At 37.6% G+C, this 27,913-nt stretch overlaps 1 protein-coding gene across 1 annotated transcript in view; it reads left to right on the top strand.

The window, feature by feature from the left end:
- Positions 1 to 27,913, top strand: part of OVCH1 (ovochymase 1) — a 67,079-nt gene that overhangs the window by 22,207 nt on the left and 16,959 nt on the right. Inside the window, 12 exon segments of the mRNA XM_069491210.1 lie at positions 902 to 1,082; positions 4,431 to 4,503; positions 4,940 to 5,135; positions 7,639 to 7,793; positions 12,564 to 12,720; positions 13,034 to 13,077; positions 13,079 to 13,127; positions 25,125 to 25,250; positions 26,303 to 26,343; positions 26,345 to 26,438; positions 27,018 to 27,070; positions 27,072 to 27,156. Coding sequence (XP_069347311.1) covers positions 902 to 1,082; positions 4,431 to 4,503; positions 4,940 to 5,135; positions 7,639 to 7,793; positions 12,564 to 12,720; positions 13,034 to 13,077; positions 13,079 to 13,127; positions 25,125 to 25,250; positions 26,303 to 26,343; positions 26,345 to 26,438; positions 27,018 to 27,070; positions 27,072 to 27,156 — 1,254 coding nt within the window.

The following is a 27,913-nucleotide window of genomic DNA, read 5'->3' as shown; positions in this document are numbered from 1 at the left end:
GGAAGAATAAATAAGCTTTCTGATAGGAAGAAGGGGACTACAAGAGCAATCCTTTGTCCTCATCTATCCCTGTACAAACTTAATATCTAAAATGACTTCTGAGAGTCTGTTTAATGTGAGTATGCATTGTGGAGCAGAGGAAGAAAACAAAGTTTTTTTGGTTGTGTGGTCTTCTGTGTATTTTTTTAAAACTCATACTGGCATCTTTTTAACTTCCTTATGCTCTAAAGCCATCTGGTTAAATACTATGATCTTCCATTGTTCTGCCTGCATGTATTAAGTATGTGCAAGCTGATGGACTGTAATAGAAAGTTGCATGAGGAACCATAAGAGGAGAAAATGTCGCCTCTTGCTGGGGAGCTGGAGAAGGCTTCGTGGAAAAAATAGCGCTTGAGCTGAGTCCCAGTATTTCATACAAGAAAACAGCATTTAGATGCATAAGCAAATCTAACATGTTTGAGGATTGATAAATGGTTTCATACCGTAAAAACAGAAGGTAAAACAAGGATGTATAATGAAGAATCTTGTAGATTCATTGCTAACAAATGTGAAATTTTCCTACTGGAATGTAAGTTCCATGAGGGCTAACACTTTTATTTGCTCTATTCACTAATATCATCAATGTCCATAATAGTGCTTGGCAAATAGTAAGCACTAAATAAGTGTTCAGTGAATAAATAAATATTATTCTGTAGGCAAGTACCTAAAATTCTGATTGCCTTGCATAGTCACCCAGCTTTTTAAAATCAGATTCCTCAGAGGTGGGTCTTGGGAACCAATGTCTTCATAAAGCTCATCTTGGTATTTGGGAATTACCATTGCTGACTATGACAAGCCTTTGGAGGAGTATGTTCTTAATCATTTCAGCTGGTTGTGTCATTGGTTTCATCTTTGCTGTTAGGTGTTTGTGGCATTCCTCCATTTAGTCCCCAGTGGCTTTCCAGAAGAATCGCAGGAGGGGAAGAAGCCTGCCCCCACTGTTGGCCATGGCAGGTGGGTCTAAGGTTTCTAGGAGAGCACCAGTGTGGAGGTGCCATCATCAGCCCAGCTTGGATTCTGACTGCAGCCCACTGTGTGCAATCGTGAGTGAAACTGATATTTTTCTTATCTGCTTAGCACATGTATTTATAGACAATGCCTAGGACACAAGGATAACTGTCTAACTGCTAAGATCACCCAGACTGATTCTAAGGTGAGAATCTTCCTTTAAGTGTTATTTTTCTTATCCATCTAGCTTCTTTTTAAACAATATCAGTGAGAAAAAAGTTAATCAAATCTAAAAGAAAACATAGGGAAAACACTTCTGGACGTTGGTCTAGGCAAAGATTTTAAGGTTAAGACCTCAAAAGCACAGAAAACAAAAATAGACAGTACTATATTAAACTAAAAAGCTTCTGCATAGCAAAGAAAAAAAGAGTGAAGAGACAAACTGTCGAATGGGAGAAAATATTTGCAAACTACTCATCCTATTAGGGTCTAATATGCAGAATATACAGGGAATTCAGTTCAACATTAAAAAAAACTAATCTCATTAAAATGTGGGCAAAGGACATTGATAGATCTAAAAAGACTTACAAGTGGCCAATGGATATATGAAAAAAATGTTCAACCTCACTAATCATCAAGGAAATGTAAATAAAAACCACATTGAGATATCATCATACTCCAGTTAGAATGGTTATTATTAAAAGACAATAACATGGGCTGGTGAGGGTCTGGAGAAAAGGGAACTTTTATACACTGTTGGTGAGAATTTAAATTAATACAGGCACTATATGAAAACCAGTATGGAGATTTCTCCAAAAACTGAAAATAAAACTACTGCTGGGTATCTACTACTGGGTATCTATCGAAAGGAAAAGAAATCAATATATCAAAGGGATACCTGCACCCCCATGTTTATTGCAGCACTAGTCACAATAGCAAAGATATGGAATCAACCTCAGTGTCTATCAGCAGGCAAAAGGATAAAGATGATGTGGTATGTATACATAATGGCATACTATTCAGCCATTAAAAAGAATGAAATCATGTCATTTGCAGCAACATGAATGGAACTGGAGTTAAGTGAAATAAGCCAGACATGGACAAATTTTGCATGTACTCATATGTGAGAGCTAAAAAGGTTGATCTCATGGATGTAGAGGGTAGAATGAGAGATGCCAAAGGCTGGGCAGCGGGATGTAGGGTAGGGGCGAGGGGGCAAAGAGAGGTTGGTCAATGGCTACAATTATACTGTTAGGTAGAAGGTATGATTTCTAATGTTTGATAGCAGAGTAGAGTGACTTAGATTTAGCAATAATGTATTATGTGTTTCAAAATAGCTGGAAGAGAACTTGGAATATTCCCAACACATAGAAATGATAAATACTCAAGGTGATGGATACCCCAAGTACCCTGACTTGATCATTATACATTCTATGCCATGTAACAAAATATCACAGGCACTCCATAAATATGTAAAATATTATGCATCAATAAAAATTTTTAATGAACAATATTTTAAATTAAAAATCTGGGAGCTGAGACAGACTTCATTTTTGCTGAAGATCACTAAATGCCAGACTGGCTGACATCATCGGATGGTGCTCCAAAGATAATGAGAGCTGACAGCCACATTGTACCACCTCCCATATAGCTTCCCTGGCACTGGTTACCCTTGGTATTAACTCTTAAACTTTAGCACATACCAAAATAACCTGGAGGGTTCTGATTCTTTTGTATTTCCGTAACTCCCTGATAGTGGTGTCCCACATGTAGGGAAAACCTGGTGTTCTCTTCTTTCGAAGCCCATACTGGTCTTTGTGCTCATGTGGGACTTTTAACTTACTTTAGGGGACCAAAGTCACTTTGCAATTATATATCAGAATCCGTCTTAAACCTAAATCAGCTTTTTCAAGTTCAGCCACTTTCTGTAATTCAATAGTGGCTCTTTCTTCTCCCATGGCAGTGAGTCTAGTGTCCCATTGTTGAATTGGGGATAAGTCTCTCAAGATATAATAGATGAAACTTCATTGTGGGAAAGTGGGAAGAAAGGGTAAAGAAATCCATCAGTTGAGACCTTGAACTATTATCCCACTATTTGTAAAATCCCAGGCTTTGTTGCACCATAAAGTGTATGTTGCTTTGTTACACGCTTTTTAGTGTTCTCTACTAAATTGAAGGATATCTGATGATTTTATACATAAGACTTAACTAGAAATTGTGGTCTGTATTATCAACTCTATGATTTTTATTTCACTGTATTGGATATGTTATCTTCTATATAAAATAGTAGAGTAGCTTTAAGAAATGTTTTTTCACTACCAAGTAATAATTTGGAGGATGACTTTGAAAATAAAGTTCAGTCCTTCCATTAGAGTTCATGGCAGATAAAATAATGGTCATGGCTGCCATTATGGAGTTATTACCATCTGCAAGGTACTTGCCAAGCACTTTGCCTGAGTTCACTCCCCTAATAAAGGCATATTGAAACACATGAATAAGTCAAACTCATCATGCCAGGAATTGAAATGAGCATGATTGTGACTAGGAAGAAGATGCCTATGTGTATTAAAAAACTTCTCCTTTGAATAAGTTGTATTGAAAAATAATTTCAATACCTTTTCCTGAAGAAACAGTTTTGAAAAAAATGGGTGACTTAGTCTTCAAGCAGAAGTGATGATATATTTGTGGCAATTGAAGGACTCTTTCTCAGATATTTTTTCAGCTGGAGATTTTGATATGGCCAACTAATGGATGTGACTCAAGTTTTCTAGCATCTTTTTGAAGTATATCAAAAGTGTGCAAGAATTTTCACAAAGGGAACACCCACATAATCAGCACCCAGATCAAGACCCAAACTATTGTATTACTGATACCCAACACCCAGCAGGAGCCACCCCATCCCCCTCCAGTCATCACTCCCCTAAAAGTAATCAGCACCCTGATATCTAACACCATGGTGAGCTTTGCCTATTTTTGAGCTGATAAATTCTTTATACTCTCAGTTTCGTCAATTCTGATGATTTGATAAAAGATGATTCTTTAAGATACAGCCCTGTGAGATAATGCTGGGGTAATTCAAACAGTAAAACATAGACCAGAAGCTATTTTGTTATAAATGTAACTTTTTTTTTTCATATTCATATCACTGAAATTAAAATAAGCTTTAAGTTTTCTTTTTTTTCCTTCTCAACTTATAAAAAGACTTTGGTGATATTTGGTAGGGGATTCAGGGACATTTTATGGCCAAAAGAAGGGAGCAAGATCCACGAGGAATCTTGCAGATCAGGAGGCCAGGTGTGTCCTCCCTGAGAGGGAGACCACAGAGCACTCAGACAGGGGAGTGGGTGTCACCTGGCTGAACTGAACCATGCATGATGGTAAGGCCAGATGGGATTAGACCGAAATATAAAAAATATTTTCATGTCAACCTTTTCTTTCTCTAGGAAAAATAATCCACTCTCTTGGACTATAATTGCTGGGGACCATGATAGAACCCTGAAGGAATCAACTGAGCAGGTGAGAAGTATTTTTAAAGGTCATTCTCTCTATACTCCAAATGTTGTCACATGCCAGGGAATACTGTTAGTTAAAATATGTGATTAGTTAATAATCTACTGGTGCCCTTTAACACTTATTTATACCACATTTAAAGATGCAATTTTAGGTCACATTTTAATTTGAGAATTAGGTGAAGTAGGTGAGGAAATGCAAACTCGAGTTTATGTGCACAAGTCCACATAGTGTGGTTTCTCTAGGACCACCAGTTCTCAGAAGGTGGTCCCTGGCCTCCGGCAAGTTATAAACCTGCTCTTTTGAATTTAGCACAAAGTCAGCTTCTTTGTTGATGTATGTAAATGCAGAGATTTAGGATTACTTTGAAGTATTATGCAAGGAAATTGCTTGATTCTTTGACTTTCTTACCTTATAATGCACTTGCTTGCCGCTGATACAGGTGAGAAGGGCCAAACGCATAGTGGTGCATGAAGACTTTAATATTCTAAGCTATGACTCTGACATCGCCCTCATACAGCTGAGCTCTCCATTGGAGTACAACTCAGCGGTGAGGCCGGTGTGTCTCCCACATGGCCCAGAGCCTCTGTTTTCCTTGGAGATCTGTGCCGTGACTGGATGGGGAAGCATCAGTAAAGGTAAACATTTGACTTTTGCATAAACATTACTGCCCCTTATATTTGAAAGTAGGTCATGGAAATTATATTAAGCAGTATCTGTTTTAGCCGCTCTTCTTTCTAAAAGATAGAAACCATATTTTATTCAGTGGTAATAGCTCAGCAAGTGAATAGAGAATGAGTGTTTTAAATTTTTCCTTTAGGATAACTTAGGTTATAAGTAGACTAGATTAGGAGACATCAAACTTTTTCTCTAAAGGGCCATATAATCTTTTAGGCTTTGCAGGCCATATGGTCTCTGTTGCAGCTGTTCAAGTCTACAGCATAAAACATATGTTTGTGCAGCATAAAGCAGCCACCGACAATATGTAACAGAATGGGTGTGGCTGTATTCCAATAGAACTTTCTTTATAAAATTTATTTAGATTTGGATTTTTGGATATTTTTTCACCCATCTAAAAATGCACAAACCATTCTCATTTCTTGGATTGTACAAAACAGGCCTGTGTTTGGGGGGTGGTGCAGAATTGACCCACTGGCTATAGTTTGCTAACCCCTGGCAGACTATAGAGTTCTTAAAAGCATAGCAAAATACTGAAACAGCTGAATGGATTGATATTTTTTTTTTGCTTCTTTTGCTGTATAAGATCGTTTTCTTTGTATGTTTTCCTTCTGCATGTCATTTATTTGGAATCTCTGAGCTTGAAGGAGAAAGGAATCTTTGCTTGCCGTGTTCATGCTCACAGCTTACTGTGCTACCTGCTGCCAAATTGCATTTTCATAAAATCTTGCCACCCACCACGTGAGGAGCTTTTATCATCCCCGCTTTGCAAATGGAGAGGGTCACGGCCGAAAGATTTAAGTAACTTGCTAAGATCCCAAGACTAATAAATATCAAAGCTAGGATTTAAGACCAGCATGGCTCAGCTTACAATCATTCCTGAATGGCTTCTCGTTACACTTAGAATGAAGTTTGAACTGCTTAGCCCTGCTTAGAGAGCTCTTTGTGATTTGGCCTCCACTTAGGTCTCCAAAATCACTTCCTTCTTTTGTCTTGTTGGTTAACCTACAGGTCCCGTGGCCTTCTTTCTTTCTCTTAAACACCAGGTTTGCTCTGCTTTCTGAAGTTCTGCGCCTGTGTCCTCCCATTTGGGACACTCCTGTTACAATCTGCTCATCGCTGCTTCCCCATCATTCCTTTCTCAGCCGAAATGTTGCTCTCGGAGCATATGCTGCAGGCAGGACTGACCTTCCATCACATTCCACACTCCCCAGTTCGTCATCTCACTGCATTGAAATGTACTTGGCATGCTTTTATGGAATCATTTGCCACCTCCCACCCATTAGAGTGGGAGCCTCTTGGAGGCAGATCTGTCCCCACCACCCCCTTCCCAGGACTAGACACATACATGGCAAAGAGAAAGCATTCAGAGTAAGTATTTATTGACTTACTGGCCTCAAAGCCCTTGAACAAAAGTGCCTGGTCTCTCACACCTTCCACCGTCACCAATTCTGTGACCACCAGACGACTGAAAGGTGGTTACAGACTTAAAAGATGAATTCTTTTCAACTGGGAGAAAAAAATGAATTCTCGATTTTCGAGACTTCCTCAGCTGCCCTCATGAAGATGGACCCTGTAAAGAGAATTTTTACTACATTAAAAAGAATGCAAGATTTAGAGTTGGACCTGGGCTTGAGTCCTGGTTCTGTTCCGTAAGAGCTATGAGATCAAATTTTCAGAGGTCTGGCGTTTTCACATGTGAGATTAGTGTGATTAACCTGCCTCACGATGCTGTCGTATTACGTTGGAGTAAAGAATTTTGTAAATATTAGACTGCTATATAAATGTAGAGTAATTTTTATTAATATTGCCCCCAAAAGTATAGGGCTATAAAATGCTCAACTTTTAAAAAATTAGTCATAAATCTAAAACAATAGAATAAGTCATGCAGAATACAAGTTAGCACAGGCCTGCCTGAGAGAGTCAAGTATGAGAAGAAATTTTTTAATGTTACCTTAAATTGAAGGTGAGATTAAGCTTCAGTGATGGTAGAGGAAAAAAGTGGAATAAGATTTCAGTTTATAATAGGAAATCATGCAAACATGTGTTATCATATTTATAAGAATATATTTAAATAATTGTATGCATAAATATGTTAACCATATTTATTTATAATCATAAAATATATATTACTAATGCATATTTTGTTGAATTTTTATTTCTGAATTCTAATGCAGCGATATTTTATGTACCAAAATTTAAATTGTAAATAGGCTAGAAAAAAGTGTTTCTGGCCTTGTTTGCCTGCCAGTGGTAAAGATGCCAAATCTGGAAATGGAGACACGGTACATGAAATGTTTATATTTCCCCTCCTGCCCCAATATTCTGCATCAGTGCAGGCAAATTGAATGACCACAATTATGTTGGTATGGAGCAGGTCCGCACTTAAATATATTTCTTTAACGTCACTTGTTGCTTACTTCATCATCGAGCTCTCCCTTTCTGAATCTGTGTCTTACTTAGATGGTGGCCTAGCACGTCGCTTACAGCAAATTCAAGTGTCTGTGTTAGAAAGAGAGGTCTGTGAACACGCTTACTATTCTGCTCACCCCGGAGGGATCACAGAGAAGATGATCTGTGCTGGCTTTGCTGCATCTGAAGGGAAAGATTTCTGCCAGGTGAGAGGATTCTGATTTTGTGCAGGAAGGTAGAAAATTGCCTTTTGCTGGAGAGTCTCCTTAGACAGAGGGAAACCACTCTTGATGCCACTGTGACCAACCTGGCCTGTGCTTCAAACATCGTACCACATTTCGGCATGAGGGCCGGTAGGATACGAGGAAGAGCAAGTCACTTAATCCAAACTTGCTGAGATGCCAGAGTGGCCAGTGGGCACACTGGAGCCCATGAGAAGGTGCGATGGCAGCACCTTAGGCAGGCCGGGGAGATGCGTTCAGAGATGGTTAAGCCTTTGGGAAAAGGAAAAGAAACAAAGGTTCTAGATTTATGTATTCTACTTATGACTTCAAAAGTTTTCTTGTTTTAAATTATTACTAATCTGCGTATTCTCACTTTGTGACATCCATCATAAAGATGTCAGTTGGGCAAGCTTGCTGTTGGCAAGTTCAGAATCAACTAAGACAAAGACAGAATATGGATGAATGGATTGCAAAATACTAGCTTTGATTTTCAGAGTCAATTGAGGGATGTGACTTTACATATACAATCTAAAGAGTTTCGAACACTCTGAATGTTCACCTCCAACGGTGAATCTGGGGCAACCCACCTAAGGGAAAGTTTGGGTCTGTAGGGCAGATACGCTACTTCTGACTTCTTGACGCTAGTCTGGGGTAGAGAGGGAAGGAAGAATGAATCTCTAGCCTTTGCAACTTTTTGATAGTTCTCCCCACCACTAAGTCAAGAAACATGAACCAATGGATGTCACCTCCATGGGGAGAAGCAACTGGGCATCATCTATGTAGAAATTCATTCCATGTGAAAACATGAAAAAAGAAGGAATGAGGTCCCCCCCCCCCTTAACACTGAATATAAGTTTATTGTAATTAAACCCTTCCTTTCATGGTATTGAGTACTACTTAAATTCTGTTTTGATGTTGCATGTCTTAATTTGTATTCCCCAGAAGCAGACTCGGAGACAAAGATCCAAGTGTAATGATGTTTTAGGATGAATAGACATCACTGGTCGGAGAGGGAGGAGATGGTTCAGGGAAGGGAAGGCAGCCAATCTAAATGTGCTATTAAGACAGCTACCACAGTGAGGGACTAAAGCTCCATCCTGGCAGTGATGCAAAATACACTGGTATGTTTACCCATCTGAGGGTGAGGGAGCTGGGGTATTTGTACACTACTTCCCAAAAGTCATAGTTTGGGGGCTGCTGTGGGAGGGGAATGTTAATTCCTCAGCATTTCCCACACTTTGGGGCTGTCTCCTGGGTTAGAGTGGAGAGGAGAGAGGGAACAGCCCTCAGGCACAGAGCCACCATAGATACTGGAAGATATGAGGAACGTGGGAACAGTGCACACACTGTCTGCTAGATACTTAAATGTTATCTTATAAAAATCAGATAGATAAGTGCTGTTAATTAATGTATTCATCCTCTCCCTTAGTTTATTGTAGAATTTGAGGAATGGTTTTTCTTTCTGCTTTGAATCAAGGAAATCACAAGTGGGTCTGTTGTCTTTGTTATATTTGACAGCATCTAACATTATGGGACAATCTTATTTTGTGTCAAAGGAGCAAAAGAACCAGAGAGGAGTTTAGAGAAGTCCATGTCATAGGTGGCCCAAATACCATTATCTCAGTTGGCACTTATTTCAGCTGTGTACAGCTGTCACTTTGGCCTGCAGCGTGACTAAATACTGCCAGTATATGGGAAGAAAAATAAGAGTTGAGATTCCAATAAATATAGTTAGCTTTCTTTTATGAAGATCACTGAATTACTGAAAAGGTGACTTTAGAAACTTGCTTCGATAAAATGGACTTTTTCTATCAGGGAATTTATTTTTATTCTCCTGTGTATGCTCAAAGGTAATGGACCTGCTAATGTAATTTCTCATCCACGAAGGTAAAAATAACAATGTTGGAGTGTGGAGACATGGGGGTTTCAGATATGCAACGTGGAATCCTGTTTTTTGTGCAGTGGATTTTAGATTTTTTTTAATTCGAAGTTCTTTTGACCTACAAAGTGATAGATCTCTATCCTCACAGTGATGTGTGTCCTATTCTGCTAACTTTCCATCTATTTCATGCTTTTTTTCTCCTTACTTACTATGTTTCAGTCACATGGATTACCTTCTAACCTCCCAACCTGCCATGTCTTCTCTGTCCTAGGGCCTTAACCCAGATATTTTTTTTTGCATAAAATGCTGTTCCTCCAGGTTTTTGAAAATCTGACTCCTCCTCCTCCTTCACGTATCAGCTCAGACGTTGTTGAAACTGCATACACATGCGTGCACATGTAAGCACACACGTTTACCTGCCTTTATTTTCTACCATTCACTCCATTTCCTTTATAGCTACTATCACCGTCTTATTTGTTTATACTCTGTCTTGTTCAGTATGCCTGGCTCACAGTAGCACTGGATAATTTTTTAAATAAAAAAATGTTCATCTGTTTATTGTATGTTATCTACCATTTGCTAGATCCTAGGGTAGATACCAGCAATAAAAGAAATTAGATTCCCTGTATATCAAATATTTGTAATTGCCTGAAAAATTATATGTTGTCTATGTGTTGATACTGAAAGAATGAATGATTTAAGATTAAAAAAAAAAAAAAACCTGACTGGACACATCAAACCATTTTCAGACCAGAAGGGGGTCTTAATTATAATCTTTATGTGAAAAAAATTAGGCCCAGAGAAATGTTAATTTTTCTACTTTAAAGACTAGGGACCCTATCTCTTTATTCCCAATTTAGAGTTCCTTCTGTGAAATTCTTCATATAAAATAGATATCTCAGGTATGTACCATCAGCTTAATTTATTTTATAGGAAGACAAAGGATTTAGTTTGGTCCTAAATATGTTTTTGTCTGTCCCCTAAAAGACCTGATTAAAAATTGGAAAGACTACCTTAAAAAATGAAAATCATATGTTTTAAGGCTTGTTTTTGATACATCTAATTTAGAGCACTTCACTATAAATTAAGCAAATATTTCTTAAGCATCTATTATGTGCCAAGTGTTGTACTAGGTCTCCTGGGGTACAAAGGGCACATGATGGAAATAGAAATACATGTAAACAAGTGCATCGATTGTCACACTGAAGCTGAGGAGACATGTGTAAGACGTTAGTCCTCATTCATAGATGAATATGTGTGACATACATATTTTGGGCCCTTGGTATACTCGTATGTTAACCTCAGCACTGTTCATGATAGCAAAGATATGGAATCAACCTATGTGTTCATCAACAGATGAATGAAGAAAATGTGTATATATACAATGGAATACTATTCAGCCATGGAAAAGAATGGAATGTCTTTTGCAGCAACATGGTTGGAACTAGAAGTCGTTATCTTAAGTGAAACAACTCAGATACACAATGTCAAATACCACATGTTCTCACTTATAAGTGTGAGCTAAGTAATGTGTACACATGGACATAGAATGTGGAATAATAGACATTGGAGATTCAGAGAAGGGGGATGATGGGAAGGGGCAAGTGATGAGAAATTACTTAATGGATACAATGTGCATAATTCAGGTGAAGGTTACACTAAAAGTCTAGACTTCCCCATGATGCCATGTATCTGTATAACAAAACTGCACTTGTACCCCTTAAATTTATACAAATAAAAAATCACTGTTTCCTTCAAAATCTCCCCTTCTACTTATAATTTGTTAACTTAAACAAAGCAAGTATTTTGAGGAAAATCGAGAGAACTCTCTATCTACATGAGCCCATGATGCTGTTGGGTAGTATTTTTGCCTTTTGAACTGTGTTCACTCTAATCATGACCGAAATAGCAATATCTAAGACAGTGAAAATAATAAGTTAAATGTCTATGAATCTTGAGTGCTGCAATTGAATAGCCAGATACTAGAGCTGCCCGAGGTGGCTCCATTAATGAACACTCATTCACCTGCTGGAGAGGGAAGAGCTGGACTCCAGCAGGTGATGTGGGCTCAGATTCTGCTGCTGCTGCTACCTATGTGCAAAATGGCACAGATCACTTATTTCTCTAAGGGTGAGTTTCTGCATCTGATAACCTAGTGATTAGTTCAGCCCTTATAATCTCTGAAATTTTGTAACTTTGAAATCCTTAGGTAAGCTGAATAAAATTATAATGCTAGAATTAGAACAAATGCATTTTAATAGCTAATAGATAGCCTTCAATTTCTTTTTCTTCACCCTACCCCCAACATTCTCTTCTAGTTTCTCTGCATATGTCATAATTCTACTTTTGAGTTGATCTGAATAGATTGTGTTAAGAGTGTCCAGTGATAGGGAAAACGCTACTTACGGAGGCTGGCACCCGCTGATCCTAACTCAGTTACCTTAATGGGACAGGTAGCCCATTTCTTAAGTTGGATCAGTTTGAGCCACTGTGCAGTTTTCTGATTAAATTTTGATTTTAAAAAGATACAGCTTGAAATCTTAAATGTTATAGTTTCACTAATTGACGATATCATTTGAAGAAGGAGCCCCTCTGATGGGGCTGGGAAGACTTAGTAATTTTTATTACGTGAACTAGGTTTTCACTTAACCCCGCAATCAAATTACCACCCGATTATCCTTAAATTTTGTTCCATTTTGTGAAAAAGTGAATTTACAGTTAAGTATTAATATCTAAAGTATACAGATTGACAAAGAACAAATATCTAAATTAAACACTTTATAAATAAACTATTGGTCATTCCTTTCCAACATTTGAATGCAGGAGCTTTAAATTAAAGCAATTTTCTAGAACAGGTTTTCTTGTTTCAGGGAGACTCTGGTGGTCCATTGGTATGTAGACGTGAAAGTGGTCCCTTTGTCCTGTATGGCATTGTCAGCTGGGGAGCTGGCTGTGTCCTGCCATGGAAGCCAGGGGTATTTGCCAGGGTGAGGGTCTTCTTGGACTGGATCCAATCCAAAATCAAAGGTAAGTTGTTTTCAAATATTATGAAAACAGTGCCTCTTTCTTTAGAGTGGGTTTGGGAGCAGTGAGTACGATACAAATGAGCATTATAAAAGAAAATCATAGAGTAGAATTTCACTTAGTTTCTAAACACATTAAAATGCAAGGCTCTGTAAGAGTAAGTTCTCCCTTGGGCAGAGTTAGGATAAAACCAATTTTTCCTGAGGCTGCTTTAATCCTGGATTTGTGTTTCCTTTTGACAATGCTGCTTTGGTACAGAGTACATTTTGTCCTCAGGCTTTCATCTTTGTTTTTAACATGTTCTTCCCAAATAGAGGTCCTGCTTCACTTCAGACAAAAAATAAAAGCATAAGCCTTAGAACAACAATTACCACCACTCACACCTTCAGCAGACAGTACATCTGGGCCAGGTAATAAATGTTCACATTATCCCGTTAATATATTCAGGAAGAATTTAGCAAAAAGCACTGTATATGTGGGTTCACTCGTTTTCTTTGAAACGCTATAAACTGTGTTCTCCTTCTGGTTGGTAGCTTATGCTGGAAGTGAGGATAGTAGTTATTGCAATTGTCTTGGAATCTTTTCTACCCTATAGGTACAGATGTTTCAGGTAAAAAGAAAATCTTGTGATTGTGAACAAGTACTTGAATATTGGAGAAGTCCATAGAATTATTTTAAACTCTGAGCTATTAACTCCTACCTGAACAAATGTCCTTCAACATTCAGGTGTCTTGCTAGGTTAAAGACTATGGGTATGAGATGACTAAGACCAGCATCAGTATCAACTCGGTTCTGACCATTTATGAAGAAAGCGGGAGTGGGAGAAGTGGGAGAAGGATGGCAGGAAATCCGTCTTGGCATGTAAACGTTGTGCCTTCTGTGTAGGCAGCTTATGATCAAGAGTGACTCGGTAATAATACCACCAAAATGTTGATTCATGTAATAGGCATGCCTTTCTATCCCTGTGCACCCTTAGTATTTTCAAAATTTGAATCCACAAAGCAGATATACTAAAGGGAGAGAGAGAAAGTGTGTGTGTGTGTGTGTGTGTGTGTATTTGGGAGGGAGGGGGCAAGACAAGAGGGTCCACCTTCTTCAAACATACCTGAACCACACGAGGATGCTTAGAAGAGCATATAGTGTAGAAGAGGAAGAGGTTGGAAGATGGTTAAAAATAGAGCAGGAATGGGGGAGGGAGATGAATGAAAAAAATAAAGCAAAATACATTAAAGCCTTTTAAAGTGGTAGGATTAAAGAGATTTGCTACAAATATGGCAGCCCTCATTTTTCATTTCATGCACAGGCAAATCTGGTTTTGTGCAACAACACAAACTTGCCACCTCCTGTTTGGATAGGTGTAATGAGAAGAGCTTTTTGGCTCTCTGTAACGTGTGGGAGGTAGGAAAGTGATAGAAATAATTTGGTTAATGGAGCAAACCTGCAAAGAAAATGAGTTGGTATATGTCATCGTGAGAGTGTGTGTGGTACATGTTCTTGCTTGATTCTGAAGTACGTGTAATAGAGGCCAAGAAAACTGCTTTGAGGGTGAGGTTGTTTTCTTTGGATAAATTCTGAGAGATTAAATTGGGGTGTTAGAAGCCATAAACATTTGTTTAAAGAATCTTTCTTTCTAAGTACAATTTCATTTAAATTACAGAAAAACTATTAACCAGCCTATCCACTTGGCACATTTCCCCCAATAATCAGATCACCTCCCCTGCCCCCATTGATTAAAACTGCTCTAGGGCTTCTCCTTGCAGCTGGAATAAAATTCAACCTCCCTGGAAGGCTTCTCACCTCCTTCTCTAGCTCACAGGCTCCTGGTACTTCTCATTCCAACCTCAGGGCCATTGCTTGTCTACTCCCAGCAGTTGAAGAGCTGCTTCTCATCCTTGTCCCTCACCTCCCTGGATTCTTAACTAGAATGTTACCTTTTCTTTTCCTTTTTTGTTTTTCTTTTTGAGATAGAGTATCACTCTATTACATGGGCTAGAGTGCAGTGGCATCATCAGAGCTCACTGCAACCTCAAACTCCTGGGCTCAAGTGATCCTCTTGCCTCAGCCTCTCAAGTAGCTGGGACTACATGCTTGTGCCACCATGCCTGGCTAATTTTTTCTACTCTTTTGTAGAGATGGGGTCTTGAATTCCTGGCCTCAAACAATCCTCCTGCCTCCCAAAGTGCTAGGATTGTAGGCATGAGCCAGCACGCCCAGAATAGAATTTTAACTTCTTAATACAACTGATACAAGTTGCCTCTTCCCTGCCTCCATACTTCTCAGCCCCCTACTTTGAGAGCACTCACCGTATACATTATGATTTTTGTTTTCATGAGTATGATTTGTCTGTATCTTCCCTATTGAATGTGAGCTTCACGGGGGCTGGAACTTTTGTCTCTTTACTCAAGAAGGCCCAGGGCCTAGAACAGTCCCTGACACATAGAAAGCACTTAACAAATAAGTAAATGAGGGAATGGTCACTCCTAAAGAAGGTTTCTCAGTCTAAAGTATAATAGCATGATCCATTTCTTCCACAGTCATTGTCTATTATGATGGCTATTTCATTGGTAGCCTTGGTTTCTACCTGAAATCATCTTCATTTACCTGACTAAAAGAAAGCCTGTGAGAGAGACCTTATGTATACATTCCCTTATGTATACTTCCAAATGAGGACAATGCCTAGGGACTCAGAACTTGGGGGTTTTTTGCACGAATTTTTGCTGTTTTTTTATTGGTATAAAGTTTTGCTAAATCACTCTTTAGAAAGGCTAACTCAGTTTTCACTGCCATTAGCACTGCATAGAATCCTCTTTAACCATGCCCAGAACCTAAGATGTCAGTTTGATAGGCAGTTTTACTTTTTTTTCTTTTATCATTAATGGGGGTAAAGTAAGTTTGCTAGTTTGAGATGGGGGGTCCCTCACTATGTTACCCAGCCTGGCCTTGAACTCCTGGACTCAAGAGATCCTCCTGTCTCAGCTTCCCAAATAGCTGGGACTATAGGCATACATATGACTATGCCTAGCTTTTTTTTTTTTTTTTTTTTTTTAAATTAACTGCCATTACCTTTTGTCCATTTAAAAATCTTGATTATTCTTTCTATTGATTTATTCTTCTTTTGGTTTATATACAAAGATATTTTTCCTTTGTTGTAGGTTCTAAGTATTCATTTTTTAAATTTCTAAATGTTTATGAAATGAGTGAATACGTATTCTCAAAGGGAGATGTGTACCTTTCATCACGTGATATTTTCTGCTTCAAATAAGGTTTAATGATCCTTAACTTGGTTCTGATGCTATCTCTTCTAATGTCTTGTGATTATAACTTCATATTTTTTTTAAATTTCAGAATATTAAAGGGGTACAAACATTGTGGTTACATGAATTGCTTTTATACAATTTGAATAAAAGTTACAAGTGTGCCCATCACCCAGATAGTGTGCATTGTATCTGTTAGGTTTGCATTTACCCATCTCCTCCTCCCCACACCCACCTGATTGATTTCTGTCGAGTTTTGCTAGTGCACATGAGTGTTAACCTATTAGTTCCAAGTGAGTATATGTGTTGTTTGTTTTTCCATTCTTGTGATATTTCACTTAGAAGAATGGTCTCCAGTTCCATCTAGGTTGTTACAAAAGGTATTAGTTAACGAGTTTTTTTTTTTTTTTTATTTCTGAGTAGTATTCCATGGTATATACCACATTTTATTAATCTGCCCACGTATTGATGGGCACTTGATTTGATTCCACATCTTTGCAATTGTGAATTGTGCTGCTATAAATATTTGAGTGAAGGTGTCTTTTTGATAAAAAGACTTTTTTTACTTTGGGTAAATACCCAATAATGGGATTGCTAGATCAAATGGTAGGTCTACTTTCAGTTTTTTGAGGTATCTCCATAATATTTTCCGTAGAGGTTGTACTAGTTTGTAGTCCCACCAACAGTGTATAAGTATTCCTTCCTCCCTGCATCCATGCCAGCATCTGTTGTTTTAGGACTTTTTGATAAAAGCCACTCTCACTGAAGTTAGGTGATATCTCATTGTGGTTTTGATTTGCTTTTCTCTGATGATGAGAGCTGTTGAGCATTTTGTCATATGTTGACTGGCCATTAGTCTATATCTTCTTTTGAAAGGTTTCTTAGGCCAGGTGTGGTGGCTCACGCCTGTAATCCTAGCACTCTGGGAGGCCGAGGTGGGTGGATCGTTTGAGCTCAGGAGTTCGAGACCAGCCTGAGCAAGAGCGAGACCCCATCTCTACTAAAAATAGAAAGAAATTATATGGACAGTTAAAAATATATATAGAAAAAATTAGCCTGGCATGGTGGCACATGCCTGTAGTCCCAGCTACTCGGGAGGCTGAGACAGGAGGATCGCTTGAGCTCAGGAGTTTGAGGTTGCTGTGAGCTAGGCTGACGCCACGGCACTCACTCTAGCCTGAGCAACAGAGTGAGACTCTGTCTCAAAAAAAAAAAAAAAAAAAAAAAGAAAGAAAGGTTTCTGTTCATGTCTTTTGCCCACTTTCTAATGGGGTGGTTTGAATTTTTCTTGTTGATTTGTTCGAGTTCTTTGTAAATTCTGGTTATTAGCCCTTTATCAGGTATATAGCATGCAAATATTTTCTTCCATTCTGTAGGTTGTCTGTTTGCTCGTATTGCTTGTTTTCTTGGCTATGAAAAAGCTTTTGAATTTAATCAGATCCCAGTTATTTATTTTTTGTTATTGCTGTGATTGCCTTTGGGGTCTATTAAAAAATAGAAATTATACCATGTGTCTTCTTAGAGCACACTGAAATAAAATTAGAAATCAAATCAAACAGAAACACTCAACCCTACACAAAGTCATGGAAATTAAACAATCTACTGCTGAATGATTATTGGGTCAAGAAGGAAATTGAGATGGAAATCAAAAGATTGTTGGGTCAAAAAATTTCTATTTTTTAATAGACCCCAAAGGCAAATTCTTTGCCTAAGCTGATATTTATAAGAGTTTTTCCAGCATTTTCTTCTAGGATTCTTATAGTCTCATGCCTTAGGTTTAAGTCCGCTATCCATCATGAATTAATATTTGTGAATGGTGAGAGGTGTGCCTCCTGTTTCAGTCTTGTATATGTGGCTATCCAATTTTCCTAGCACCGTTTATTGAATAGGGATTCTTTTCCTGAGGGTATGTTTTTGTTTGCCTTGTCAAATATAAGATGGCAATATGAGGATAGTTTTATATCTGGATTCTCTGTTCTGTGCCATTGGTCTATGTCTCTGTTCTTGTGCCAGTAGCATGTTGTCTTGGTTACTGTAGCCTTGTAGTACAGCTTGAAGTCAGGTAAAGTGATGCCTCCCATTTTATTCTTTTTGTTTAAGGTTGCTTTGGCTATTCAGGGTCTTTTCTGGTTCCATATGAAGCAGAGACTTATTTTTTCTAGATCTGTGAAAAAATGACATTGGTGTTTTCATCAGAATTTTATTGAATCTGTAAGTCACTTGGGTAGTATAGACATTTTAACAATGTTGATTCTGTTGATTCATGAGCATGATATGTTGTTCTATTTGTTTACATCCTCTGTGATTTTCTTCCTCAGTATTTTGTAGTTCTCCTACAGAGGTCTTCCCCTACTTGGTTAAATATATTCTGAGGTATTTTATTTTCTTTGTTGCTATTTTGAAAGGTATTGAGTCTTTGATTTTGTTCTCAGGTTGACTGTTGTTAGTGTAAAGGAATGCTACGGATTTGTGCATATTGACTTTGTAACCTGAGACTTAGCTGAATTTATTTATTAATTCCAGGAGTCTCTTGGCAGAACCTTTGGGGTTTTCTAGATATAAGATCATATAGTCAGCAAAGAATGATATTTTGATCTCTTCTTTCCCCATTGAGATACCCTTAATTTCCTTCTCCTGCCTGATTTCTCTGACTAGGACTTCCAGCACTATGTTGAATAGGAGTGGTGACAGTGTGCAACCTTGTCTGGTTCCAGTTCTAAGCAGTTCTAAGCTATAGATTTTTCCCCATTCAATATGATGCTGGCTGTGGGTTTGTTGTACATGGCTTTCATAATTTTGAGGTATGTTCCATCTACGCCTATTTTCTTAATAGTTCTTCTCATAAAAGGGTGCTGAATTTTGTCAAATGCTTTTTCGGCATCTATTGAGAGGATCACATGGTCTTTGTTTTTCTTCTATTTATGTGGTGAATCACATTTATAGATTTGCGTACATTGAAACATCCTTGCATCTCTGGGATGAAGCCCCCTTGGTAGTGGTGGATTATTTTTTTGATGTGCAGCTGAATTTGGTTTGCTAGGATTTTATTAGAATTTTTTAATCTATGTTCATAAGCAATATTGGTCTGTAGTTTTATTTTTGTGTGTGTGTCCTTTCCTGGCCTTTATATCAAGGTGATATTGGCTTCATAGAATGAGTTGGGGAGGATCCCTTCCTTTGCAATATTATGAAATAATTTCTGCGGTATAGGTACCTATTCTTCTTTGTAGGTCTGGTGAAATTCGGCTGTGAAACCATCTGGTCTGGGAATTTTTTGGTTGGGAAATTTTTTATTGCTCCTTCAATTTTGTTGCTTGTTATTGGTCTGTTCAAGAGTTCTGTTTCTTCCTGATTGAGCCTAGAGAGTGTGTTTTCAAAAATTTATACATTTCCTCAACATTTTCAAATTTATGTGCATAGAGATTTTTATAGTATTCAGAGATGATATTATGTTTTTCTGTGATATCAGTTGCAATATCTTTTTTTTAAATTTATGATTGAGGTTATTAGGTTCTTTCCTTTTTGTTTCTGGCTAATCTAGTGAGAGGCCTGTCAATTTTGTTTATCTTTTCAAAGAACCAACATTTTGTTTCATTGATCTTTTGTTTTTTTCTTTGTTTTCCATTTCATTTAGTTCTGCTCTGACTATAGTTATTTCTTTTCCTCTGCTGGGTTTGGGTTTGGTTTGCCCTTTCTTTTCTAGTTCCTTGAGATGACTCATTAGATTGTTGATTTGTGATCTTTCTGTCTTTTGAATGTAGGCATTTAAGGCTATGAACTTTCCTCTTAGGACTGATTTTGCTGAATTCCAAAGATTTTGATAACTTGTGTCCCCTTTGTCATTTAGTTTGAACAATCTTTTGATTTCCATCTCAATTTCCTTCTTGACCCAATAATCATTCAGCAGTAGGTTGTTTAATTTCCATGACTTTGTGTAGGGTTGAGTGTTTCTGTTTGATTTGATTTCTAATTTTATTTCAGTGTGCTCTAAGAAGACACATGGTATAATTTCTATCTTTTAAAATTTGTTGACATGGATGTGGAGACACAGGAACACTCATACACTGCTGGTGGGACTGAAAGCTAGTGCAACCCCTGTGGAAAGCAATATAGAGATACCTTAAACAGATTCAAGTAGACCTACCATTCGATCCAGCAATCCCATTATTGGGCATCTACCCAAAAGAACAAAGGTCATTCTATAAAAAAGACACCTGCACCCGAATATTTATAGCAGCATAATTCACAATTGCAAAGATGTTGGAACAACCCAAATGCCCATCAATTCATGAATGTATTAGCAAAATGTGGTATATGTATATCATGGAGTATTACTCAGCTATAAGAAATAACGGTGATATAGAATCTCTTGTTCTCCTGGAGAGAGTTGGAACCCATTCTATTAAATGAAGTATCCCAAAAATGGAAAAATAAACACCACATATACTCACCAGAAAATTTGTTTCCCTGATCATCAACTAAGTGCACATTTGGGAATAACACCAATTGGGTATCGGACAGAGGTGGGGGATGGAGGGGCGGATGGGTGTATACCTACATGATGAGTGTGATGCACACTGTCTGGGGAATGGACACGCTTGAAGTTCTGACTTGGGGGGATGGGTGTATATCTACATGATGAGTGTGATGTGCACTGTCTGGAGAATGGACACACCTGAAGCTCAGACTCGGGGGGGCATGGACAATATATATAACCTGAACTTTTGTACCCCCTTAATAAGCTGAAATTAAAAAAAAACTGATAAAAATTTTGTTGAGACATGTTTTGTGTCCCAGGATGTGATCAGTCTTAGAGAATGTTTCACAAGCTGATGATAAGAACATATATTTAGTAGTTTTGGAGTAAAATGTTCTGTAAATGTCTGTTAGGCCTATTTGTTCTAGAGTCCTATTTAAGTCCATTGTTTCTTTGTTTATTTGCTGCTTAGAGGATCTATCCCATACTGTCAGTGAAGTGTTGAAGTCCCCAGATATTACAGTGCTGCTGTTTATCATTTTGTTTAGATCAAGTAGGGTTTGCTTTATGAATCTGAATGCACCTCTGTTAGGTGCATAAATATTTAGGATTATGTCTTGTTGAATTGTTCCCTTCATCATTATATAATGACCATCTTTATTTTTATTGATTTGAAGTCTATGTTTTCTGATATGAGAATGGCTACACCAGCTTTCTTTTGGTTTCCACTTGCATGAAATATTGTTTTCCATCCCTTCACCTTGAGTCCAAATAAGTCCTTGTCAGTTAGATGTGTTTTCTGGAGACAGCAGATACTTGGCTTGTATTTTTTATCTAGTCAGCCAGCCTATGTCTCTAGAGTGAGGAGTTCAAGCCATTCACATTTATTGAAAAAATTGATGATTAGATTTCTGTTCATCCTGTTGAGTAGAACTGTATTGCTTTGTTTCACCTCTTGAGCCATTATGGTGTCTGGGCTCTGACCTTTAGCTTTTCAGTGATTTTACACTGGTGGGTGTCTATTGTGCTGATCCACGTATAATACAGTTCTGAGTACTTCCTGCAGGTCAAGTCTGGTCTTGACAAATTCCTTTAGTGTTTGTTTGTCTGAAAAAGTCTTTATTTCTCCATCATATAAGAAACTTAGTTTTGTAGGATACAAAATTCTACACTAGCCATTATTCTGTTTTAGAAGACTGAGAATGGGACCTCAATCCCCTCTGGCTTGTAAGGTCTCAGTTGGAGGTCTGCAGTTAGTCTTGACATGTTTTTCTTTGTAAGTTACCTCCTGCTTTCACCTTATTGCTTGTAGGAGTGCCTCTTTCATTTTTACTTTGCCCAGTCTGATGACTATTTTGTGTCCATGATTGCTTCCTCATAATGAATCTCCTTGGAGTCCTTTGAGCTTCTTGTACCTGGATATCTAGATTTCTAGGAAATCCTGGGAAATTTTCATCAATTATTCCCTCAAATAGGTTTCTCCACTCCTTGTGTATTTTCTTCTTTGCCCTCAGGGTTGCCTATGATTTTTATGTTAATCTTCCTTACATAGTCCTATATTTCTTGTAGGTTTTGTTCATTCTTCTTATTTGTGTGTTCTTTCTCTTTGACTTGTTTAAGTCAAAGGTGTTGTCTTCAACCTCTGAGATTCTTTCTTCTGCCTAATCTAGCCTATTCTTAAGGCTCTTCACTGTGTTTTGTATTTTCTTGAACGAATTTTCCATTTCCAGAAGCTCTGATTTTTTTTTTTTTTTTTTTTTTTTTTTTAGTAATTGATTTCTTTAGTGAATTTTTCATTCATTTCCTGCATTGCTTTTGTGGTTTCTTTGTGTTGGACTTCTATTTTTTCTTGTATTTCAGTGAGCTTCCTTACAATCCTTATTCAAAATTCTTCATCTGTCATTTTAATCTTTTTGTTTTGATAATAATAACTCCATTGGTAAGGAGTTATTATTTTCTTTTGGGGGTGTCCTTTAGCTCTGATTTTTCATGCTTCTGTATTACTTTCACTGGTTCCTTGTCATCTGGCCTTTCAGTCAAGACCTGGGGATTCTAAGCCTGGATTAAGGGCCTGTCTTGGGTCCCCAAGAATCAGTCCCTGAGTATGCCAGGCAGAGGAGTGCTGATCCTAAGTTGTCTATGAAGTATTAGCAGGTTTGATGAACCTCTTGGGTTACCTCTGACCTGCTGTCTTCACCTCTTCCCAAGGCTGTGTAGTGAGTTAGGTCCCCCAGCTTAATCTCTGAGATGGTGGATGGTACTTATGAGTACAAATCAGCCACTCCCTAAGTTGGAAGTTTCTATGCTTAGCTATAGGGTTGTGCTCCCTGTGTCATTGATTGAAGTTTGTGTAGAAGAGCTAGCTGCCAAGATGGTCTTTTGTGTCCATGGTAAGCTCTTGTCCCCCAGGTGGGACAGGAAGCTTGCTAATGGCAGTGGTGGCTCTGATTTCAGTGGCAGGTTCAGTCGAGAACCCACACCTGCCGTAGAGCAGTAGCAGTTTATGTGCTTTTCAGTCAGAGTATTCTCGTGGATGCAGTGGGTGGTGAGGGGCTGTGGCTATCAGCTGAACCAAGGTGCAATTACTTTCTCTGATACCATGATTGGAGGAAGTACAGAGGAAGAAGTGTCTAGTTGTGAGACAGCCAACAGTCTGATCTCTCCTGGCACTCTCCTGTGGAGTGTCCCTTTTTAACACCCAAACTTCTGGGGTTTGCTGGGGTTGCTATTCCTATTTAGCTGACATGCCTGGGCTCATGGAGGGTAGAAGTACCTTCAGTATGTTTTGTGTCCCACTTTTTACCAAAGGTACCTAGATGGGGGAGGGGAAGCGTCCCTTACCCTTTCACTGGGGTCTCAGCCTCTCTGGGTTTGGTCTGCGCTGCTGTCTTCTCCTATCTTCTTCTTTCTCAGCTTAGCCATTTTTCTTGCTTAGGTCCCAAGATGTCTCTGTTGTCTCTCCCTGTAATCCACAGCTGGGCTGTAACTGTTCTTTGCTCTTCTCAGTGCAATATACTACTTTCTAGCTGGGACGATCCAACAAACGATGTCTCTAGTCAGCCATCTTCCTAAGCATTTATTCTTAATGTTGTCATTTGCTTTAGGTTTTATTATTAATATACATTGATGTAAATATTTTAAAATTTATTTCTTTAGATCTATCCATACATGTCTTTGATTCATCTCATTGTTTTCATGCTTAAACAATCATTCTCCGTTCTGAGGTCGGAACAATCTTTTTTATAATTAAAAAAAACTACGCCTTTAACTCTGCTGAAATGTATTTTCTCATATGGTAAAGTGACTCTACCTGTTTCATTTTTAAAAAAAGATTTTTTTCTTCCCAATTTATAGCTATCTTTATGACATACTAGATTCATATATAGAGAGAGACATTTTCTGGGGAAACTTGCCTTTATCATTATTCCCTAGTGAAAACGATGCTTGACTTTATTGTAGATTAACTGAGAAGCACCTATAATTTTCCAGACTAGCATTTCTTTGATTTGAAATTGTCAGCTTGAACCTTGTGGAATTGTGCTGACACTTTAGATTATAGCTAGCAGAACTATAAGACTGTAATGGAAATATTACCCCTTACTCAAGTTGCATAGTATTCTTCTATACTGTAAATGCTGTGTTTCTCCCTGTGAAAGCTAGCAATTCTTTCAAGAGTTGTATTTATCTCTACTTGCTACAAATAAATGTTTGATCATTCTTCAAACAGTATTTTAACGTCAGTTGCCCTAATATCCCAACTAAATTCTTTTTCTTCTTTTCCTTTGGCATATCCTCCCCCTTCCTCCCTCCCTCCTTGCAAGTATTTGTGGAGTACCTACTCTGGGCTAGGGACTGGGCCTTTGTGGTTCTGGGGATCTAGTAGTGAACAAGACAGACAAAAATCCCTGCCTTTATCAAGCTTATAAAGGAGAGGACAGATGATAAGATAAAATATATGATATCTTAGATGAACTAAGGAGAAAAAAATGAACTGGGAAGGGAAAAAAAATATCTGGGATGTATGTGCCTCATAGTTGTGTGTAGTATGATCAGCAAATGTCTTTCTGAGCAGGTGACATTCAAATAAATGTTACAAAATGATACTGAATTATTCTTCATGTGGGTGAGTTTTATTTTAAGAAACTCACGGATTCTTTCCACACCTTGTTAATCAGCCCTCTGAATCATTTAGAATTATGATTATAATTTTCCCTTCCATCTTTGATTTAGGTTCTCAAAGCATTCAATAGAAGATTGACTGTAGGAAAAGAATACATTTTCAAGTAGAAAGTTTTATATTGCGGTTCTTTGTGTTGAGATGTTTTTAATAAGTAGGTTACTTTTCTAGGAGAAAAATGGCATATCAGTGCCATTTTAAAAATAACATAATTTATTACCTAGTGTCCTTCAAGGAAGCACTGTAACATAGTAAACTTTGATAAGTTTTGGATTCATGGACCCGAGCGGAGATCCTAGCTTCCCCCTAACCCCCAGCCTCCATCCCCCACCCCCAGTCTATGACTTTGAGTGAGTTACTTGAGTTCTGGAACCCTGTGTCCTCCTTTTGCAGAATGGAATAAATTTCTACCTTGTAGGTTAAACTGCCTACATATAAAAACTGCTCTAAAATGTGTGTTCTTCTTTTTTATTTACTAGAATTGATTTAAAAAAAATAGGTAAATTATGTGGGAGAAGGGTTTATCTGATGATTTTCATGAGCTCTGGACCACTGGTGAGGGTGGCATTTCGTTCCTTTGTACAAGGTGCTTTTGGCATAAGCTATATTGTCTTCAAAGTCCAAAGTATGTTTGGTCATTTTATAAACTTATAAAAGTTAAAAATCCATGTCAATATTTTTTAGGAATATTTCAACACTTACAGCATTTTGTGTAAGACATTGTTTCTGTGAAAAATTAATTTATGTTTGAGAGGAAAAATCTATTCAAGTCATCTAAGATTTGATCAGGTCCAAAAGGGAAAAACTGCTCAATGGATATATTGATTGATTGACTTATGATTGATTGACTTATGATTTCTCCACATGGCTAAGATATGTTGGTTATGAGATAACTTTTTTATTATTATTACTGTGATTGTGATTTTAGACCAGAGAGAACCTTTGCTCCTGCTGTAATTCTTTTGGATCAGATTTGGGTCTAAATCTTAGCTGAGTGATCAGCTCTGGACAATTTGTCTCTGTATCAGAATTTTCTTTGTAGTAATGTAATAACAAAAGATTAAGTTTTGAAAACAAACTACACAGATTAGATTCTAGCATTATAAATGTAAACTATACAATTCAGAATTGTAAGATTACACTTTAGAACATGTAATTAATAAGGCTTTTTGATTCTTGATTAATGTAGACAACTGAAAGTGAATTTCCCTCCTTGGCACCAAAAAGCATTGCAGAGGATATATTTTTCCAGACCTGTGTATACTGTATATTTGTTAAAAAAAAGTAATAAATAAAAGCATTCTTATCATATGAAAGTTTTCTTTTGGGGAACTATATTAAGAATATTGTTTTCAGGCACGGTGCACAGGGGAGGGGAAGGAGTAAAAAAAAATAATTGCTTTTAGATGGAATTGGGCAGTTAACAGGCATTATCTATAGTTTTCCACATAATCTTCTATAAACCCTAGGCTATGTCAAAGATAATTCTGAGGGATGTGCTTTTTCCTGTATCTTTGAATATTTAATGTGGGAAGAGTTTTCAGTTAAACCAACATATCCTGATAATTACTTAAGACAATTAGGGAGGAGAGCTGATTACCTTGATCTGAAAAGGCATATTATAAGCCTGTTAAAAATTAATTTTACTCTCATTCCCTCTGCTTCCTTTTCTTCTAGGTCCAAAGGACAGTAAAATAACCAGACCTTCCCAGAATTCTAAACCAAGAGCATGTGGTCACTTTTGAGGATGCTCTTCTGACCAAGGCAGCCAGAGTCATGCAGATCCCAAGATATTCTCATGGAGCCACTGTAAGATAAGGGAGGCATGTTCATGATGATGAATGGAGCATGTGAAAAACCAGTTGACTAACATCAACACTTGGTATTTGCTTAAAGCATTACTCTCCACCTTCTTCCCCTTAAAAAATAGACTCTTAGGTAACCCTTGATCTATGGCTTTTAATATGGAAAGAAAACAATGTAAGAGCATTCCTGTTGGTAAATTGTATTTTCTCAACAAAAGAGACCAATTTATTAGGCAAAGTAGAAAGCCAAATCTCTATGAAAGAGATTTTGGAGAATTTGGGGCAAATTATGGCACATTTAGGTCCTTCAACTCTTATAGATTACCAATCAGGATTTAGAACAATACACTTGATGGACCAACCATTCACCATAATGTGTAAACTTAACTGTAACTTTTGAAAAGTTAGGTATTAGAGAATATTATTAATTGGTATCATTTAAAGTAGAAATATTTCTCTCACCCAGGCATAAAGAAACAGGCATAAAAACTAAGGCTCACTGAAAAGCAATAAAATTGATGCATTAAATTCTGAATAAATAAGTGTATTCTGTTTAGAAATCATTTGTCTCTCTCATCTATGCCATCATTGCCAATGGGGATTAGTAGCCCCTTTAAATTACATCCTTTGCCTTTATGTTTATCCACTTCCAGATGGAGGAGCTAAGAACCTTAGCCTGTCATAGTCACCTGTGGGTTTCTGAAGGATTTGGAGCAGGAAAAATAGGTAACTAATTTCCCATGGAGAACTAAGATACTGATTTTCTTTTATGAAACATTTTTAGATTGTTTTATATTCAGTATGTGGCTTACACATGACATCAACTAGGGTGGTCTTATATGATGTTGAAATAGCCTTACTGTTATTATTTTCTTAGGTTTAAAATTAAGGTGACATCCTCTTAGATTAAGTTAACAATAAAATGCATCTGTGTCTCCCACATGGATCACACCTAGATTAAATTTTCTCAGAAATACAAAAAATGAATGATGTATAAAGCAGTTTTAGACCAATATAACCTATAAATATTGAGACTGTACTATTAATCAGGCAACATAATCACAGGAAAAGGCATTAAAAGGGTTTATCAGTTAGGCAGTAGCTAGAAACCTGGTTAATAGTGACTTAAACTTATTAAGAGAGATATCTGGGAGTATGTAGATGAAGTTATTTAATAGTTCAACAATTCATCTCTGCCAGCACAAAAGTTACTGTGATTCTTTTGGCCTTTTCCTCGTGATTGCATAATTGTTATTTTAGTTCTCATCATTACATTGAAGGAAGAAGGAAAGAGAGGGTTAGGGAGGAATGTCCCTATCAAGAGAGCAAGCATGTTTTCCAAGAATTTTGTAGCAGATTTAAATCTCTTTGGCCAGAGTTGTCACACAGCCACACCTGACTGGAAGGGGACTAGGGAGAAAGAAAATGGAAATGGGCTTTGAGTGGTCAACCAACATTTCCAGAAATGATAAGACATAGCAGT

The sequence above is a fragment of the Eulemur rufifrons genome, chromosome 16 (genome assembly GCF_041146395.1).
Source record: "Eulemur rufifrons isolate Redbay chromosome 16, OSU_ERuf_1, whole genome shotgun sequence".
Taxonomy (NCBI): Eukaryota; Metazoa; Chordata; class Mammalia; order Primates; family Lemuridae; genus Eulemur; species Eulemur rufifrons.
The sequence above is the reverse complement of the archived record's forward strand: the minus strand, read 5'-3'. Positions and strand labels throughout refer to the sequence as shown.